Source organism: Pseudonaja textilis, chromosome 4, assembly GCF_049901715.1.
Source record: "Pseudonaja textilis isolate UNSWEBS1 chromosome 4, rPseTex1.2, whole genome shotgun sequence".
NCBI lineage: Eukaryota > Metazoa > Chordata > Lepidosauria > Squamata > Elapidae > Pseudonaja > Pseudonaja textilis.
This window is the reverse complement of record NC_141993.1, coordinates 84578647-84598579: the sequence shown is the minus strand read 5'-3', so window position 1 is coordinate 84598579 and position 19933 is coordinate 84578647. Positions and strand designations below refer to the sequence as shown.

Here is a 19933-nt window from a genome sequence, read left to right as displayed (position 1 = left end):
GCATGTTTGTGCTTTTAAGTCAGTGTTGACTCATACCAAGTACAGTATCCCTGGGAAGAAGTCAGAAGTAGTTTGCCAATTCCTAGGGCTCTGTGTGTGTGTGTGTGTGTGTGTGTGTGTGTGTGTGTGTGTGTGTGTGACTGGCCCAAAGTCACTCAGCTGGCTTTGTGCCTAAGGTGGGACTAGAATTCAGAGTCTCCCAGGTTAATCTAGGCTAATGCCTTTAGTCACTATATCAAGTCACTATTAGTCACTATTTAGTCACTATTGTAATAATAAGATCTCTAACCATAGCTTCTATTTTAACACAGAATTCCCCAACCTTTCTGGGTTGGAAGCCTGGCGTGAGGGGGGGGTGGAGAAGAGGGGATGGTTGTGTGAGGCGCATATCTTCATTTGTATGAGCGGCAGATTCGCATGCCGACCACTCACACCAGCACCTGCCGCTTGTGTGAGTTGGGCTACGTGTACACACCGGCCCAGTTGCAAATAGGACACGGCCTGGTTAGTGGGCTGCAGCACATAGCTTGGGGACCCTTGTTTTAACATACTATGTGAACACCGTGATCACAAGGAGGCTTGTATAATGCATGTATGTACAGCAGAAAAAAGCTTTGATTCTTCCTTCCCTCAGTAGCTTGGACCTGAACCAAAAAAGTGGAAATGAAAGTGAAACGATGAAAATTCATAGCAAAGTCTATATTTACAGAACAGTTTGCAAACAGTGTGCCAAAACCGCGGAGAAAAGGTCTGTAATAGCCATCAAAAGGCCACTTGTCCCCTACAGTTAGCTATTCTGAATTAGCTGCTGCATCATGACTGCACAGACACTGATCAGCTGCAAGAACTCATCAGAACCATCTGCCAAGCACTTGTCTGCTTCCTGCAAAACAAAAGAAAATATTCAAGATTTGCCAAGTTTGGTAACAATCATACTTGGCATCAAGCAAAAAAAAAAAATAGATACATTTCCTGTTCCTTTGCAAAATATGCATCAAACTTTTTTTATTCTAAGGGAGAATGAAATTAAACTGCCTGTCTAATATTCATTAATATACAGGAAGTCCTTATTTAACAACTACTCATTCAGCAACCTTGTAACATACCAAATCTGAAAACTACTGAAACATTTTTAGCCATTTATCAGGCAATTGTTCTTTTAGTTGCTAGCACAGAAAAATCTGCCAGCCCAGCCTTTTCCAATTTATACCCTCCAGATTTGGTTAGGTTATATTATACCTACTAAAATTTCCAGCTAACATGGAAGGGTCTAAAACAACTCGCCACTGTCAGCTCACCACAGAACAAGGGTTACACTAATATTGAAAAAATAACCAACTAGAATCAGTAAAGATGCCAAAGGACAAAATAAAATGAATGACAAAAATTAAAATATTTGAAAAAATTATTTTAAATATTGAATTGTCGAATTGTCCCACAGCGAGTTGTCAGACCGTAAGTTGGCTGTGGCAAATTGGCCATAGAAAGTTGACCGTGAAGACTTGTCCCATTCTGACATGGAAATGGCCCATTGCATCTGGAGACACCAGGCAGAAGATGGATGAACTTTCTACTATCTTTCATTTCACCTTTCTATGCAAGAATATTAACTTATATATTTGTCTAAATGCATAGATACATTATACTTCTCAATATTTTTTTTGATCTTGTGACTACCAAGTAGAAAAAAAGGGAGCACAGGAAAATTGGTGAAGTTGCAACCACCCACCACAGAACAATTTGTGAAACTTTACCATACTGATTCTTTATGATTCTATTTACTTTTATTTATATATCACACTTAGAAAACATCCATCTGTCTTAATGTGTGTGACTTCTAAAATACAACTTCCCACAAGTCCCACAAGTTTCATATTCATTTTCAACCACGTATTTCATTAGCCTCTGATAGAGCTTGAATGCAAGTACTTACAGCAAATTTCTCTACAATTACAGATTTTTGCTTGTCGTTGAGGTCTTCTTTGTCAACGATGATATCATGAAGCTGATTTATCAGTTGAGTAGCTGCATAGCCTTCACTGATCACATTCTATAGGCAAGTCAGAGAAGAACAAATAAGGACTAGTATTAAAACAGCTGGATGTTAGTATTGATTTAAGATTAAATAGTTTAATATTATTGGTTTAAAACCTAGTGAAAATACTTCCGGTCCTATATAGTGAGGCGGTCCTTGATGGTCTCTGAGCTTGGTTGTTTTCTTGCAAACTTTTCATTACCCAAACGGAGTCAGATCATCAGTGCTAGTAAGAAGTGAGGTTTGCTCTCAGTTTATATTCCTGTCAATGTTGATAGGAGTGGTGGTGGTGGTTCTTTGGTTAGGGTTTGTTTGTTGCAATTTGGCTGTTTATTGTTGGCTTGTTTGGCAGTTCCCTGACTGGGATATTGTTTACTTGATGTTAATCTATTCTCATCTGGGTGCTAATTGATGGTCCTATATAGTATAAATCCAGAAGATACTAAGTTCAATTATTAATTCCTTACTAAGATAAAGCTGCCCGTGGACCTGATTGAAATATTACAAATGAACATTATACAGAAGTTGAAACTGAGCAACAGCCAGTGAAATAGATCATTTCATTAAACTCTCTGCCTCCCAGAGATCATTTGAGGTGGCAAGGCGGTCAATACTTGGGATTTTATTCATTTACTCAGCCCTCAAGATCCTAAATGCCAACTTGATTCCTTCTTGTGCTAATGGAATGTTGCATCTCCATGCTGGTTTTACCAAGTCAACTGAGAGCTCAACTCAGCAGGGTGCCGCTTACCTGTCTGCATTCCAGGAAGAGCCAAGCCATGCCAGCATCCCCATAATCCAGGGTTAGAGATAGCAAAGTTCTACTCTGCCCCAAGAAGACCCAGTCAGTGGTCATTCTTCTGCATTCTTTCCCCCTAAAGAGATCCACCTTTGCCAGTGTGCCTCGCTCATCCCACTGAAGCCAGAGTCAGTCTTTTGGGGGGAAAACAAAGCTTTCTAGCCAGTGTGGCCGCCTCTTCTGGCATCCACCCAAAGCAGAAGCAACAAATCACAAGCCTAGGGCACCCAGAAGTAACAAATTAAACGGTAATGACAGTTTTACCAAGTTTGCTTTTAAAATAGAGCAGCAAACATTCCACTGGGTTATTTGATGGTCCCAACAATGGGAAATGATTTTATATTGTTCAACACTACCATTGCACTATTGTTTAATAAGAATATTTAAGAATAAATCAGATAATTGGATTAGTAACATCTGAGTTGACCGGAAGCTTACTTGGCAGGAATAGACAGGCGTGAAGGTGTCTCTGGCACTGCTCTGTGAACAAAGTACTAAGAAGGTACCAATCTTGTAACATTAACTGTTAAAGGAGACTCTACAGGGAAGCTTTTCCCTTTCAGTTTAACAATCTGCAGACAAGCAGGAATATGGACACTTTTTATCTATTTTTAAAGTGGAATTTAAATCTTCCTCAATGTTCCTGCAGAGCCTGAGGGATTGCTCCTGCAAACAGAGGAACAATTTATTCTAGTGATGAATTTGCTTAGCTCCAAGGCAGCTCACTGCTTATTCTTACAGAGTGTGAAAAACTGCTACCACTGCCAACATAATTACAGAATCTGAGACAACAATGATGCAAAGAGGGAGGGGGGTGTCAAGACTTCCAACCATATATGGAAACTAAATTGCTCCCATAAGAATATAAAATCTGCTTTGGGGAGGAAAATTCACAAATTCTTGTTCAAAGCAGTAATCTTATCTGCACCGTCTCAGAAAATACCTGCTTAGTGAAAATCATTTCTCTTCCTCCTCCCTTCGACCTACATGAGCTACACAGCTATTTTGAGCCGGTGGATTTTATATCAAATTTTGAATACGCAATAAAGCTAACAGAGGCACTGCAATGGGGGGTTATGTTTGCTCATTCATAAAATGTGTGTTGTAAAACATACCACCTGTCACAACTACCCATTTCTCGGAAAACAAATTCCTGAAGCTTTATAAAAAAAAAAAACATTCCGTAAATATGGGTCCAAGGCAGAGATGAATCTCCAAAATGCAATGCTACCTCTTTGAACATAGGTTTCTATTCCAAAATCCCATTTCACAATATAGTAAATGGATGAACACAGAACAGATTTGTCCGAGAAACTAAATATATGCCTGACTGATTGAGAGCTTTCAACCCTGATTGCTAAATACCACATTCTGAAGAGCACAACACTACTTACTTACCCAAACTAGTAATGATTACAGAACACAGGTAGTCTTTGGCTTATGACCACGGTTGGGCCAAAATTGCTAAGAGGCAGCTATTAAGTGGGTTTTGATCCATTTTACGACCACTCTTGTTACAGCTGTTAAGTGTAGTTGTAAAGTCAATGACCCGGTTGTTAAGTGAATCTGGCTTCCCCATTGACTTTGCTTGTCAGAAGGTCACCAAAGGTGATTACATGACACTGCAACCATCATAAATATGGGTCAGTTGCCAAGCGTATGAATTTGGATCATGCGACCACAGGGAAGCTGCAGCAGTCATGGGCTGCAATGGTTGTAAGTATGAGAAACAGCTGTAAGTCATTTTTTCAGTGCTGTTGTAACTTAATGGTCACTAAACAAATGGTTCTAAGTCGAGGACTATCTGTACCCCGATACAGGCAAAAAAAAAACCCCTTCTACTCATACCAGGCACACCAGGGCTATGCTGTGCTTTTCTTCCAAAGAGAATTTGGAGCATGTGGGGAGACTGGATTAACATTTGCCAGAAACTCTATAGCACAGAGCTCCCCAAGCTTGGCAACTTTAAGACTTGTGGACTTTAATTTCCAGAATTATCCAGCCAGCACAGCTGCTGGAGCCCAATCCTGGAAAAGGCCAATTTGGTTTAGGAGACTGATGGGGCTACATGTACAGTACACATAATACACATACTCCCAAGCAGTTTCCCCTCTCGTTCTAAAGTTGTTTATAACCTTATGACTCACCTAACAATTCACTCACACGTACATTTTACACAGAGGGGAAAAAAAGTCCCAAGCCAATCTTGGTTACAGAGACACATACAAAGCCAAAAGATCAGCTAGCTCTGAGAGAAAGAGAAAATAGAGACACCTATTTTTGTTTTATCATAGCTCCTTAAAGTAGAAATATGTAAGAGTGGGAAACATGGAGCACAACACATAAAGTGCCCCAGTTTTCATGTACTTTTCGTGCCCACCACCTTTACTTGTTCAAAAAGATATACTGAAGCTGAACATTAAATTAGCTGAAAATAACATTACCTTACTGTACAAAATGAGCTAGACAGTTAATTAACTCTAGGGAGTTTACTTCTCCTCTTAGGGGCACTTTTCTACCTAAGGTCATAAGTCAAATAAATGTCAGGCAGTTCGTGTTACACTGACACAAGATTAGCTTAAAGGCAGGCAGTTTTTAGTTTCAGTGTGGTTGCGCAATTGTACATGTACCGCCTACCAGCATAGAAAAGAGCGTCCTATAATACAAAATCCTACTTGCTATATGTCTCATTCAAATCTTAAGGAACACACCTTTGTTACAGCTTCCAGCTTTTCAAAAGAGCCACTCTGACAGGCACTCAGCAGTCCATCCAATATTTCTTTGGGGACAACCTAGAATGTAAAGTCGTAGAAATAGAGCATAGATACACTGTCCATCTCCTATTACACAAACCCTTTTCTTTTTAGGTATAAATCACCATGACTATAAGAAAATACAGATAGACAGGCAAAAACCCTTAGGTCACAAGCAGTATATAGTCTTTTCAGCCCAGGTTTTTCCAAAAATGAGAAATGCAGCAGCATTCTTGACTTTGCATACATACATGTCCATCACCCTATTCCCTTTTAGGGTAAGCAATGTTAGGCAGAAGTGGGAAAGAAGTAACAGCAAGACAAAGAAAGTAAAGGCATGAGCTAAGAGAGAAAGAAAAGGAAATCATGGTTAAATCTGCTTTATACCAAACCATTCATTATATCTATCCATATTTTTTTATTCTTCATCCTTGCTCCCAGCATACCCACAGACCACTTTATCCGACCCTGCCTTCTGTACTTGGTTACTCACATTTGTATTCAATTCACATACATTCATCACATAGCCATACTTGACCCTGCATCATCTAGCTTGCACTACGCCAATATTTGTAACATTTATTCCATTTCATCTTCAGCCTATCAAGATCATTCCTATACAGCAGGGTTGTTAAGCTTGCGGCCTATGGCCCAAATACATCATGCGCTGGCCACGCCCACGTCCGGCTTAGCAAAGGGGGGAAAAGGCGTGATATGTCACATGACACCGAGAGTTTGACACCCTTGCTATACAGGTATTCCTCAGTTGAAAAAAAATGACCAGCACATTCGAACCGTGGTGGCACAGCGATTAGAATGCAGCATTGCAGGGTAATTCTGCTGAGTTAGATCTTGACCAGCTCAAGACTGACTCAGCCTTCCATCCTTCTGAGGTCGGTTAAATGAGGACCCAAATTGTCGGGGACAATAGGCTGAGTCTATAAACTGCTTAGAGAGGGCTGTAAAGCACCGTGAAGCGATATATAAGTCTAAGTGCTATTGCTATTCTGTTACAATGATGCTGAACAAGTGGTGCTCACAACTGGTCCTTGAATTTCTGGCTATCCTGGCACCCTTACAGTCGTGTAATTGTGATCAGGCAACTGCCTCACAATTATGACAGCTGAAAGTGTCACATGGTAAGTAATCACCAATTGCAAGCTTTCCTGCCACAAACAAAATCAATGGGGAAGCTGGCAGGGAAGATTGCAAGTCACTCTGGTAAGTCTTCTGTAGCTGGCAGCAGCCACCCACAGCCTGCAGCCCTTGGCACCCCCTCCAGTATCAGCAACCGAAGCCTCGCCCCAGTGCACCTGCCCTGCATTCACACCATACTGATCGCCATACACCCTAAGCAATTTTCTCTATATCCACATTACTGGAAATAAAAAAAAGAGCCGTCTTGAAGCAATAAACATTAAATGGGAAATGCAAGTGATAAATCAAAAGAATGACCTAGAAAATGATTTTTTTTGATAGATCTATCAAAGAGATTTTTTAAAGCCTTGAAGAAATCGATGTGATAAGGCAAAGAAGAACTGAAGAGAAATCCAATCCTAATATTTGACTGAATTAAGGATTAAGCCTGTTTCAAATAAAAGAATATTCAATATTTATTCCTATTAAAAGCAGGAAATCATTTATGTATTTTTCTTTTTCTTTATTCTATATTCTTCTCTCTTGCATTTTTTCCTATTCTCTTCTTTTTCTCTAAGTTTAGTTCACATTTTTACAACTATAGTTAAAATTCTTGATACAAATTATAGGAAGAAAAAATGTTTTCTCTGCCACACCAAACTCTCAGAGCATTATTCTAGGCAGGTCTTTAAAAATATGTGTGCAACTTTTGAAGCTATGTCTTTAATGAAAAAAAAAAAAAATCACAATTTTGAATCATCACTTTTTACGACAGCAAATATGTCGTCTCAAAACAAGGCTTACCCCTGCAATTTCAATAACAATTTTCTCTGACACTTCTATTCCGCCTGTCAGTCGTGTAGCACTCTGAAGAAGCGTGATTGCTTTCCTCAAATCTCCTTCTGCCACGTGAACAAGGTAATCGATTGCCTTTTATTTAAGACAGAAGAAACACAAAAGAAATTGCATGCAGAAAACGAAAACAACGAATACCGTTTTGCAAAGGACCCTTTTTATCATCTTGCACTAAATTTGCAGCTTGTTAATAGCCTGTGGTGGAACCAGGATGGAAGCGGAGCTCCCATGGTTATTCTCCTTGAGCTCTAACGGCTTTTGAAATTGCCAGTCATGCTCAAAAGGCCAGGTGTTAGGAATAAAGCAAGATTTTGGGGAGGTTTTCCTTCCTTTGGGGATAGTTTCAGTCCGTCAGGTGGGACTGTTAAAGTTGTCTGGAGGCTGTGCAGGTTTGGTGGAGGAGGAACCATCAACTTAATCCTACCAAGACTGAGTGACTGTGGAAGTTTGGGCCATCTAGATTTGGGGATATTCTATCTTTAACTTTGGATTGCAAAACAAACCCACATTCGAAAGTGATGCACACTTCAGGAGCCTTCCCACACTCTCAGCTCCCGCTCAATCAGCAGGGGACAGCTATGCTGGGGAAGGCCTTTGCCCAGCTTCATTTGGTACGCTTATGTTGTCCTTTCCTAAATCAAGAGACCCTTCAGACAGTCACTTGTGCCCTGGTCAACCGCTTGATTATTGCAATGCACTCTGCAGGGGGCTGTGCTTCAAGATCACCTGGAAGCTTCAATCAGGCCTAGAATGAAGCCACATAGGCAGTGATGGACATATTTCAGTCTGCCCATGTGATACTTCTTCTTTGTGAGATGCACTGTGACTGCCTGGTTTGCTCCTAGGTGCAATTCTAAGTGCTGGTTATGACCTATACAAGTCCTACATGGAATAGGGGCTGGTTACTTTAGGAATTGCCTATTTCCTGTGATGTCAGCCTGCCTGGTTGATTCCAACAGTTGGCATGCTCCAGATTCCTTTGAGAAACAATCCTGAAAGGGTGCCTTCTCTGACTCAGTGTTTGCCCACTGAAGGGAGGTCTGTCTGAGATCCAGGTGCTTATCACCCTGATGGCATTCTGGTGGGCTTTAAAAGACTTGGCTGATGTCCCAGGCTTTGGCCTAAGTGGTTGGAGTCCCTTTTTTGGGTATGTGATGTGTTTGTTTGACTGGATTTTTCATCAGTTTATCGCTGTTTTTAATCTGGATTGTATATTTGTTGTTTTTATGTGGGAAAGGGAGGGGAGGGGAAGGAAGGAAGGAAGGAAAGAAGGAAAGAAAGAAAGAAAGGTTTCATTCGTAGTGAGCCGTAGGCACTTCAATCCACATTAGCATGCATTATGCTTTTCTTTTGGAGACATGTGAAACTTCTATTGAACTTTGATGATTGGAATGCAAGGTCCAAATTGTAGGACTATTTATGTACAATCTCCTAGTATTACATTTAAGTTCATCTTCCCAATCCTGGCAATTTGGAGTTAATATCAATAAAATTAGAAATACAATTTTGGGAGGACTGCTCTAAGTCTAATCTACCTCTATTCCTTACAAAAGACATAATCCTGTCTCAGGCTCTCAAATGAAGGAACACACAATTAAACTTTATAGGCTGTATTTAACAGAGTAGAGGTTTCTTTTCCCCTGTCCAAGCAGATTTTCCAATTCTGTGCTACAGAACTAAGCTGTGTGCAGAAACCTTCAGGGGGAGGAGACATGGAATTCCATTCACAAATGTTACCTCTTTTACAGGCAAAAAAAAAACATTGAAGCATTGTAAACCTTTTGTTCACAATATTGTGACAAATAATTTTATAGTTAATTGACAGGTTACCTCATTGCTGATCATCACATTTTCCTTTTGAGCAATATCTAGAAGTCTCTGATGTTGGATTTTGTCGGAAAGTGGCTTGAAACGAAATTTGGAGCATCGAGATGTAATTGGTTCAATGATTCTATCAAAGACAGGAAGAGAAACTCAGTAACCAGAGGAAACAGAACACTTTCTGTTCTTATTTTCTTGCAACATAGTTTCTTTCCACAGCATATGAAGGTAAAAGTTTCCTGTTCAGTGGTGTCTGGTGTTCATCTGTTTCTTAGTCAAGGGAGCCAGCATTGCCCAAAGATATTTATTATGGTTGTGTGGCCAGCATGGCAGTATACCAAAGGCGCACAGAACACTGTTTATTTTCCTACCAAAGGGGTACCTATTTATCTACTTACATTTGCTTGTTCTCAAACTGCTAGGTTGGCAGGATATACATTTTCACATATTAGCATTGTACTATCATACACATTTTTCTCCATAAATAGAACATAATTATCTTTAAAAGTCAAATACATTCTTTGATTTCTTAGACAGATATTTTACCAAACAAAGCTAACCAAATATAGACTCAGAATTTATGCGTGGTCAGACTTGGTTATTATCTGGATAGGATAACACCAGGAAATCCCAGGGCTGACGCTAGAGTTGGAAGCTGAAAATACCCCCCCACACCCCAAAAAAGGCTGAGTTATAAAAACATATATAACATTCCCCAGAAAATCTCAGCAATATGCCCACGATGTTACCAAGAGGAGAGTGGAGGTATATACAAAGGCGTATTGACCTAATGCATTTTTCATAAGAGTAAATAAATACAAATGCACGCTGTAGTTCATACGCACCGGCTAATGTAATTACAGATAAGGCAGAATCGTGTAGTCTTAGATTCCTTCTCCATGGTGCGCCTTAAAGCTGCTTGAGCTGCCGAGGTCATAGAATCTGCCTCATCCAGGATTATGATCTTAAAAGGTGGACATGGTTTGCCGCTAAACACAAACAATCACAAAAGCACGTGTGAGCCATTTATGGTGCTAGCACTGCTTTCAATAATCTACTGGTGAACAAATTCTGGTGCAAATCTTGCATACCATTCAAAATCTACAGTGAGAAAAATTCTAAATTGGAACTTTCCCCATTCTGTTACCCAACTTTAACTAAATTCTGTTGCACTACATGGGACTGTCTCACTGTTATTCAACAAGCCACATTATTTTCTGCTAGACTTATTTCCCATGGATTCCTTTATGGAAAGTGTTGGTATTCACACACTGAAGGTTTTTTGTGATTTCCCCAAATTTGTCCATAGTTAGCAAGGCCTTTTAGGAGTTAGGTTTAAGGGCAACAACTGATCGTTGAGCTTTACAGAAGCTTAAGGCGTTAATTTCAGCTTTAAAACCCTTGGATTCCCCACCCCACCCCAATTTTAGAGAGGGATTTAAGAATCCAAAAGAATGTGATTTTAGCTAAAGTAGTTATTTGTCCGTAAATCCCAGGAAAAAAAGGGGAAAAAAACAGGCAGAAAAAAAACAGGCCAAATCAACTCATGCTTTTCCTAAACTCTGCTTTAAATTTTTCAATACATGAGCTCCATATGGCTTATATCTTTCATTTCTGTCTACAGAATATTTAAAGGAGCATTGATACATTAATCTATTTCTTATCATAATCTGATCAATGGAGAGAGAAGTTACTCAAAGGGATAGTTGAAGCTGCTAGTTTAATTAAATGGAGGAACCAATTTAAGTATCTTAATATATTACATTTCATTTCGGTGCCTACACATGTTCTATCGGAGACTCTAGCAAAGGTAAGTACAGTTGGCGAATGATAAATTCCCCTCAGATTATAGTAAAGTTTGGATGACTCACTAAGGCATCATCTCAGAGCCTCATAGTGCAGTGCTGACTCGTAGTTTATTTTAGCATTAAAAAAGCAACTCATGTTAACCTGAAACAGAGAGAAATACTATCCGAGAGAGCTTACTCTGAACGATTTCCCGATACTGTTAACTGGGCAAAAGTCTTGACTTTCTCTCGAATGACTTGTATTCCACGTTCATCAGATGCATTTAATTCAAGGACTCTCTGCCGGAACAATTCAGGACTGTTCATAACAAAAGAAATATACACACTTTTTAATAAACATCTTAGGCAGAACTTTTGAATTTTTATAAAGTCAACTGCTATTGTACCTTGTCTGTAGAAGAGTACAGGGATACAGCTTTTAGTTAAATATCAATTTAGGCTGAATAGAGAGGAGGGAATGAAGAAAAAATGTGAAGTGAAGATTGTCCCATTTTTATTCTCTTTAGGGGAAAGAGAGAGAATCTGAGTTTCAAGATTCGTTACTGCATGCTATAATAATAATAAAATAGAGTAACTAATAGAAAATGAAGAAGCTAAATTGCTCTGGGACTTTAGAATTCAGAGAGACAGGTACCTGCCACATAACATTCCAACTGTCCATAGGAAAGAAAAAAACACCTGGATAGTGGATGTGGCAGTACCTGGAGAAAGCAGAATAGAAAAAAAAGAAGATAACAAAATACGAAGACCTGCAAATAGAAATAGAATGTGGCAAAAGAAAGCAAAGGACGTACCAATAGTAATAGGCACCCTGGGTGCAATCCCCAAAACATCTGGAGCATGACTTGAACACCATCGGCATTGACAAAATCACCATCAATCAATTACAAAAGGCAATTCTACTCACAACAGCTTAGATCCTGTGATGATACCTTTAACACCATGAAACATCCACATCGGCCTATCTCAGGTCATTGGGAAGGATTCGGTAGGTGGATAAAAACGCCAAATCTAGTTTGAACATCTGTCTGAGAGTGTCCTGCAGTGTCCTGGGAGTCATGTGAGCCCCTTTTGTGACCTTCTGAGAAGCAAAGTCAATAGGGAAGCCAGATTCACTTAACAACTGTGGCAGGAAAGGTTGTAAAAGGGGGCAAAACTCAACCAATGTCTCACTTAGCAACAAAAATCTTGCGCTCAACTGTGGTCATAAGCTGAGGACACCCTGTAGTTTTGGGTTACTTCTGAGCCAACTTAATGCCTAGGGATAACCAAGGGCTCTGTAGACAACAGTCTTGATGCTCCCCTGATTTTATTAGTTATTTGGAATCTTTAATGAAAATAATACGCAGGGGAGCCATTGTTCCCCAAATAAAGGATCAAACTCAAGCCTAATCTGAATTTCTGACAATGCTTTGGGAATCCATACAGTCTTTGTGAGATTTAGAAAATAAAACAGGGATGTTTTTTGGGAAATGTGCCCTAGGAAAAAAGATGGAGGTGATAGAGATCATCCTGGTGGACTAGAGAAGCTGGTGAGAAGCAATCTGATCATTCTGCTTCCTGATAAAAGCAGAATTCCCTATGTCCAACAAGGCAGTTACTTCACAAGGGTGCTAAAATAGGGCCTCAAAATTCCAAATCTGCCCACTACTGTAACTTGCAGCATTGCATTTAGTCTCACCTATCGAATTCACACTTCCTTGTCTGTACCTGAAACAGGACAGACGAACCTATTTTGGACTACATCTCCCATTTCCCCTGGACATTTGTCACATAGGTTGGGATTGATGATACTGGAATCCAGAATAATGTGCCGTAGCTTTCCTATCGCTGTCCTAGGTATTGTATTTGCATCCATGTCCACATTTAGGAATTTTTCATTCTTCAGCTAGCCAACAATCAGCCTTACAAATATACAGAATCTACTTTATTCTTTATTCTGATCAGGATCCATTCTTAATGTGTTTTAAAATTTCAAGAAGTGCATGCCAGAAACATTAACAAGTAGAACAATACATGGATAGACTCAAATTCAATTTCACTGAACTTCATATTACCCAAAGAGTTCTCTAGCTGCTGCCAAAATAGTAGATGTTTTCCCAGTTCCAGGAGGGCCGTAGAACAAGAGGTTGGGAAGCTGTAGCAGAAAGAAATTTAAAGAATATAATATATTTAGTAAATACCTATTTTCCTATTTTTCAAACAACCACAAGAAGTGTAAGAAAAAAACATTAGAAAGAAAAAAAATCTCCACAATGCTGTTGCTATATCTACTACTCATTCACAGCCTCGCACATTCTTTATTCCCCAACAAGCTATGTTCTAACCTTACTGAAAAGAAAGGCCCAGTGGGTTCGACAAAACTTAATTCCAGGGAAATGTATAAAAGAATTGCAGAATGAATAGCCGTGTTTTAAACAGGGCTGTTTAAGTGACCCATCTAGGGTATTTTATTCTTTCCAACAATGAAATTAATGTACCTGCAGGCAGTTTAATTCGATTCAGAAAAGGTTAGAAATACATGGAAATTAACAAATCAAAATTCACTGTAAATATATCGTAAAACTATGTTAGAACTGTGGAAACTACATAGAAAGCACATCCAACAAAATAGAGGTGCAGTTATTCAAACATGTCTGAATATTGAAAGCAAGGCATTCAAGACGATGGTGAAGACTCAAATATAGTGTAGGTGCACGTTCTGTGAGCGTATCTGCTCAAAGAAAGACCACTAAACACACACCTACACTATCTATATTGTATCAAGAGGACCTTTCAAAACCTCACCATGTTAACAAAAAAGACAAAAAAAACCCCATCTTAATACAGGGGTCCCCAACCCCTGGTCCATGGACCGGCAACAGTTTGCAGCATGCCAGAAACCAGGGCATACAAACAAGCAAAGCCCCATCCACAGGATGCAGCCTTCACACAAAACCATGCCCCACTCCCCCCCACCCCGGTCCATGGAAAAATTCTCTCCACAGAACCAGTCCCTGGTGCCTTAGTATTTTGTAGAAGATACTGGAACCAGAAATCCTTCAACATGCAGAACAAGTTGTTTAGTTGTTTTTTTTAATCTCAGCCAATAAGGCTTAATTTTCAAATAATGAATCTTCCTAAATATTATTTGATTAGTTACAAGAAAAATAAAAAATGAAATCTAATTATAAATGAATGAATGTTTTCCTATTTAGCCGGCAAATGTGGTAATATTTAAATCCAATTTTATAAGTATCCAAGAAGCAGGCTTAAAAAAGACCAGCCAGTCAGCTTACATTATACAAGGAGTCAAATTCAAGAGAAGCAACAGCATTTTTTAAAAATGTTGATATATATAATTTATAATTATTTTCCTAAGCTGCTATGTAAAGAACTATTAAAAACCATAAAGAGGGACATAAGACATCATTAACAGCTGAAGCTATAATCCATTCTATTAAAGTAGATTACAATGTATATTTAAAAATGTTTAGCTGCTGCAAATTTTTATATCTTGCAATATGAAAACCCAATATGTAAACCAAGCTTTTAAAAAGTACAGTAGTCCTTGACTTACAAGTGTTCGTTTAGTGACCAAAGCTACAACAGCATTGGAAAAAGTGAGTTAAGACCATTTTTCGTACTTACAACTGTTGTAGCATCCCCATGGTCACATGATCAAAATTCAGACACATATCTACAACAGTTGCAGTGTCCCAGAGTCATGTGGTCCCCTTTTGTGACCTTCTGACAAACAAAGTCAAAGGGAAAGCCAGTCACTTCACAACTGTGTTACTAACGTAACAACTGCAGTGACTCACTTAATAACTGTGGTAAGAAAGTTCATAAGATGGAGCAAAACTTACTTAACAACTACCTTGCTTAGCAACAGAAATTTTGAGTTCCATTGTGGTCGTAAGTCAAGGACTACCTGTACTATCAATGGCACATGCAATATCAATTGCAGTGTTACTATGATAAAAACTAGATACTGCTGCTTTAATATTCAGGAAGCTGACTCCTTTATTCACAATAAGCATCTTTCAACCGTTAAGGGTATACTTGATTTTGACAAAACAATAAGAGCTGGCAATAGTACAAATTTTTCCAATCCTCATTTAATTTCCACAAGAAATAATAATTTTAATAACTACAGCACTCACATCAACTCCCTGTAAGGATTTTTTCAGAACTGCCACAACTTCCTCTTGAAATGCAACTTCATCCATACATTTTGGACGGCTAGATATTTAAAAATGAACGCTGCATTAAATGCTGTACTCTTTAAAAATCAAAATGAATATTATGATTAGTTATCTTCATTGCTCCATCCCTGGAGGTTTTCAAGAAGAGATTGGACAGCCATTTGTCTGAAATGGTATTGGATCTCCTGCTTGAACAAGGGGTTAGACTAGAAGATCTCCAATGTCCCTTCCAATTCTGTTATTCTTTATATCAAAGAGCTTTCCACATCTTTTATTGCTTAGAAGTCTGAGCATGTAGCTGCCACAATAACAGGATCTAAATTCCAACCATTAATTATCTTAATAAGATGAAGGCAATCAAAGATAAATTATTCAAAGAAAAAAAAATTAAAATTATACAAATATATAGCTATTGTGTTATAATAACAGTCATTACACATAATCGTATCATTTATCCGTCACACTGTAAAAAAAAACAGGTATCAGCAAAATGCTGGCTCATGGGGAGGCTGGGTTAGTCTCCATATCATCAGATAAAGGATTAATTTCAATACTGACTGAGCTTCCATATAATCTTTTCCAATCTCCTTAGATGGTCCAGTGAGCACATATGGTAGTGTCATTTCAGGCAATCACTGAAGTAATGCACAAGTCTAAATATGTTTTTTTAAAAAGGTGATGAAGTGAAACAGAACGTTGTACTGAACTGGCTCTGTTTCAGGGCTTATATTTTCTGTTGAACTTTGGAAATAAATACACAAAAAGCACTGTAATGGATCATTGTAGACTCTCTACTCCGCTGTGTATCAGTTCCTTCCTTAGCTATCTTAGTTAATTTTAAGGTTAATATTTCTTGTTCTAAGGTTTTATATATCATTTTTATCTTGTAAGCCATCTAGAATCGCTTGATGGTGAGATGATCGGCATATAAATTTAATAAATAAATTCCCCTAACAATACAAACATGGACTGAAATTACTTTGGACTAGCACGAATATATTTATCAGTAAGTATGTAAGTAAGTCCAATTAAATGCAGAAGATCAATCAAGGAGAAGATCAACCAAGGACAGAAAAAGCAGAGAGATCTGGTGGTTACAATCAAAAAGCTAATTTGAAATATCCTCATTCCCCAGCAGTTCAAGTCTGTACATTCATCCTCAGCAATTACATTACTCAGATTCCAAACCAGAGCAACCCTCTTACTATTTTTCGACCCAAGGAATGGGTCTGAGTTTCTTGCTCTCCCCACTGCTTCCTGCAGTTGCAGCAGCTCCCCGTTCTTTCGTAGAGAGAGGTTTAGCAGAGACTGGACCTTTCAGAAATGCCTGCATTGTGGTTGTTCTTCACACTAGCAACCTGTAGAGGGAGGAACGGGAAAGGAAACCTGTGTTACTGTTTGTCTTGAAAAATTATAGTAAAGGTAGTCTTCGACTTCCAAACACAATTGGGACCAGAATTTCCACTGCTAAAAGCAAGGCACTGTTTAAATAAGTCACACTTGATTTTACAACTTTTGTTATAATTGTTGAGAATCATTGCAGTTAAACAAATCAGTCATTAAACAAATCCAGCTTCCCCCATTGACTTTGCTTGTTGGAAGCTTGCAAATGGAGATCATCTGATCCTGGAATGCTGCAACCATCATAATACATATATACTGGTTGCTCATCTCCCAAATTTTCATATGATCATGGGGATGATGTAACATTTGTAAGTATGAGGACTGGTCATAAATCATTTTTTCAGGGCTGTTGTAACTTCGAATGGTTATTAAACCAATGTTTTTTAAGCCTAGGACTACCTGCATTACAATTGCACCTGTAACACAACAGTTCCATTTTACTCAGTGAGTACAACTGTCTAGGGGAATCACATTCATTATTCAGCAACAGATATTAGAGACTACTACTCTATATACCAGAGATCTTCAAACTTGGCAACTTTAAGATTTGTGGATTCAACTCCCAGAATTCTCCAGCCAGCACAGCATAGTCTTAAAAGTGGCCATATACTAATATACTAATACTATATACTAATACACATTTAAATAGAGCCATGCATTTAATAGCCAATTACCATCACACACTAACCTGAGAACATTTAAAGAAAAATACATAGAACCCCAAAAGATCAACCTAAAGGCATCCGTAATTCAACCAGCTTGCTTTCATTTGATCCAAATATATAGCAGGTAAACCTTCTTGTGTATAGTAGCCAAAAATAAAATATATGGTAACACTTTTTCTGACAAATAACAAATGCTATTGACAAACAACAGAGGGTTTGGGGGCGGGGAGTGGGAATTGCAGCTCACTCACTTCATCAGATGGAATGACTAAACTCATGTAGGGTTTAAATGAGGAAGTGGGAAAAGAGAAATTGCTGACAGATGCAGATTTCATGTGAAACAGACCTGAAGTACCTTATCCAGAACTATCACAACACATTAAAACATCCATTGTGTTGAAGCGAGCTGAAATCTTATGTGAGTTGAACAACCTCTCACTCATTTATGCAGTCGAAGTGTCCTTTTTCCAAAATGGTCTCTTGAGATCTGCACCAGGAAGACAGACTTCAGGGGGTAAAAGCAGACCAAATGAAGTCATTTGGGGGCAATTACCTCTACCTGTACACCCAGGCAGCTCACAAAAGTCAAAAAAGATGCTACCGGCTTCATCCTGGCCTGTCTCAAAGGTGCTTTTTTTTTTTCAAAAGGCAATTTGACTTTCTGGTTTTTCTTTTGAAGACATTTCACTTCTCATCCAAAAAGCTTCTTCAGCTCTGGATGAGAAGCGAAACATCTTCAAAGAAAAAACAGAAAGTCCAGGTGGCTCTTGAAAAAAAGCACCTTTGGGACAACCATGACCTGGATGACTGAGAATCTCCAGACATTCTGGTCTCTGGTTCTGGCTCCTAACAGAACAGTCTTCTTAGAATAGAATAACAGCGTTAGATGGGACATTGGAGGTCTTCTAGTCCAACCCCCTGCTCAGGCAGGGAACCCTACACCATTTCAGACAAATGCTAATCCAATCTCTTCTTTAAAACTTCCAGTACCCACAACTTTTGGAGGCAAATTGTTCCACTGATTAATTGTTCTGTCAGAAAACTTCTCCTGAGTTCTAGGTTGGCTCTCTCCTTGATCAGTTTCCATCCATTGCTCCTTCTCTCATTCTTTCCCTCAGTCAAAGGCCCTGTTCACACAACAGGCCAGCGGGCTTGAACACTTCGTGGCCTTCTTCTTCTAACCACTTGTGTGAACCAGCTTCCCCACCATTAAGCCTTCGCAGAAATCCCTCCCGTTGCACCCTGAACCCGTGTGTATCGTGTCGTGTGAACGAGTCCTTCTTCCAGAGGCGCCCAACTTCCCTGGAAGGACAAAAGGGGCGGGACGGGGGCAGAGCCACCGCAAAAAAAAAACAGGCCCAGAGACAGAGAGCGGCCGAGTCCACAGCGATGGGCCCGTTTTCTAGTTTAAAATACACGCGGGGAAGACAGAAGACCGAGTCCCATCATCCCCAGCCGCTTCCCGAGAAGCACTTGCGAAATGTTCCCCCTCAGCGCGCCCCTTACCTTTCAATTCCCGCCAAAACTAGTCTTTATTCCCCCGCCCCAAAGGCGGGGCTACCTCCGGAAGGATATGAGGCGCTCTAGGGGAGCTAGCGCACCATAGAGAACGCACGCTGTGCTCAGGACCGAAAGCAGAAAGTAGCGTGACGAATCACGCCATGAATTATTTCATCTACTGCACTGACGTCACCTAGGGGGAAAAAGCAAGCCCGTTTACAATCTAGAAGTAGTGCGCATGTGGAGAACTGCGGCTCCCCTCTCTCTCTCTCTCTCTCTCTCTCCCCCCTCCCCTTAAGACACAGGTGCGAGTCAGCAAAGGTCATATGTGAGAGTTGCGCAAGCGCACCTTCGTCTCCGGCGTCTTGTATTAGTGATGTCAGGCTTCCCGCTAAAAAAAAGAAAAGGAAAAACGCAGTTGCGCAAGCGTACTTGGGCTTTCGGGTTGTGGCTTCCTCCATTCCCAAGAAGTGTGACGTTAATTGGATATCTGTCAGAATTCAAATGTGCAGTTTCTAAGGAAACTAGCACAAATATATGCAATAACCATATACACCCACACATGTCATAAATCAAACCCAATATCACTGGAAGCCTCTCTGCTATAGCTTTGTATGAAATTGTACATTATAAATTAATACTCATTTAAGCACCACTTGATTTAATTTATTAGTAAATAAAGAATCTCGATTCATTTATTTACCAAGACCAATGGATGCAAAATGACTTTGACTCCAAAATATTCCTCAAAGATACATTGATTTTATACTGGTTTTATATTGTATATATTACATTAAAAATTAGATAAAGACCTTATGGCTATTATACATCCAGCATGATGAATTTGAATACCGTTAACCTTGCCTTTTGTAACTTGACATGCCCTAATTTATATATGTGTTTTTATGTATATCTTTTGTTTTGTTGTTGTGTCCGACCCATCGCGACTCCATAAACAACATTCCTCCA

General features: G+C 39.3%; 1 protein-coding gene across 6 annotated transcripts; it reads right to left on the bottom strand.

Annotated features, from left to right (window-relative positions):
* Window positions 1-684: 684 nt before the first annotated feature.
* Window positions 685-19380, bottom strand: RFC4 (replication factor C subunit 4). 6 transcript variants are annotated; one of them, XM_087933561.1, is made up of 12 exons: window positions 19314-19380; window positions 18971-19157; window positions 16601-16753; window positions 15354-15432; window positions 13266-13345; window positions 11387-11506; window positions 10246-10389; window positions 9410-9530; window positions 7529-7654; window positions 5546-5626; window positions 1934-2050; window positions 685-883 (listed from the first exon to the last, which is right to left on the bottom strand). In XM_087933561.1, the coding sequence occupies exons 3-12, from the start codon at window positions 16726-16728 to the stop codon at window positions 788-790; spliced, it is 1092 nt and encodes a 363-aa protein (XP_087789687.1). In that variant the 5' UTR covers window positions 16729-16753; window positions 18971-19157; window positions 19314-19380; the 3' UTR covers window positions 685-787. The 6 variants fall into 6 exon arrangements, with proteins under 6 accessions (XP_087789687.1, XP_087789688.1, XP_026561484.1 ...); XM_087933562.1 differs by lacking the exon at window positions 18971-19157 and having other exon boundaries at window positions 19314-19370; XM_026705699.2 differs by lacking the exon at window positions 19314-19380 and having other exon boundaries at window positions 18971-19255.
* Window positions 19381-19933: the final 553 nt, after the last annotated feature.

Coding starts and splice junctions, on each gene's coding strand:
- RFC4 (XM_087933561.1), bottom strand. CDS start 16,728: ATGCAGGCATTTCTGAAAGGTCCAGTCTCTGCTAAACCTCTCTCTACG. Junction 15,433..16,600: donor ATTCCTTGGGTCGAAAAATA/GTAAGAGGGTTG, acceptor TTAAATATCTAG/CCGTCCAAAATGTATGGATG. Junction 884..1,933: donor TAATTGTAGAGAAATTTGCT/GTAAGTACTTGC, acceptor TTTGTTTTGCAG/GAAGCAGACAAGTGCTTGGC.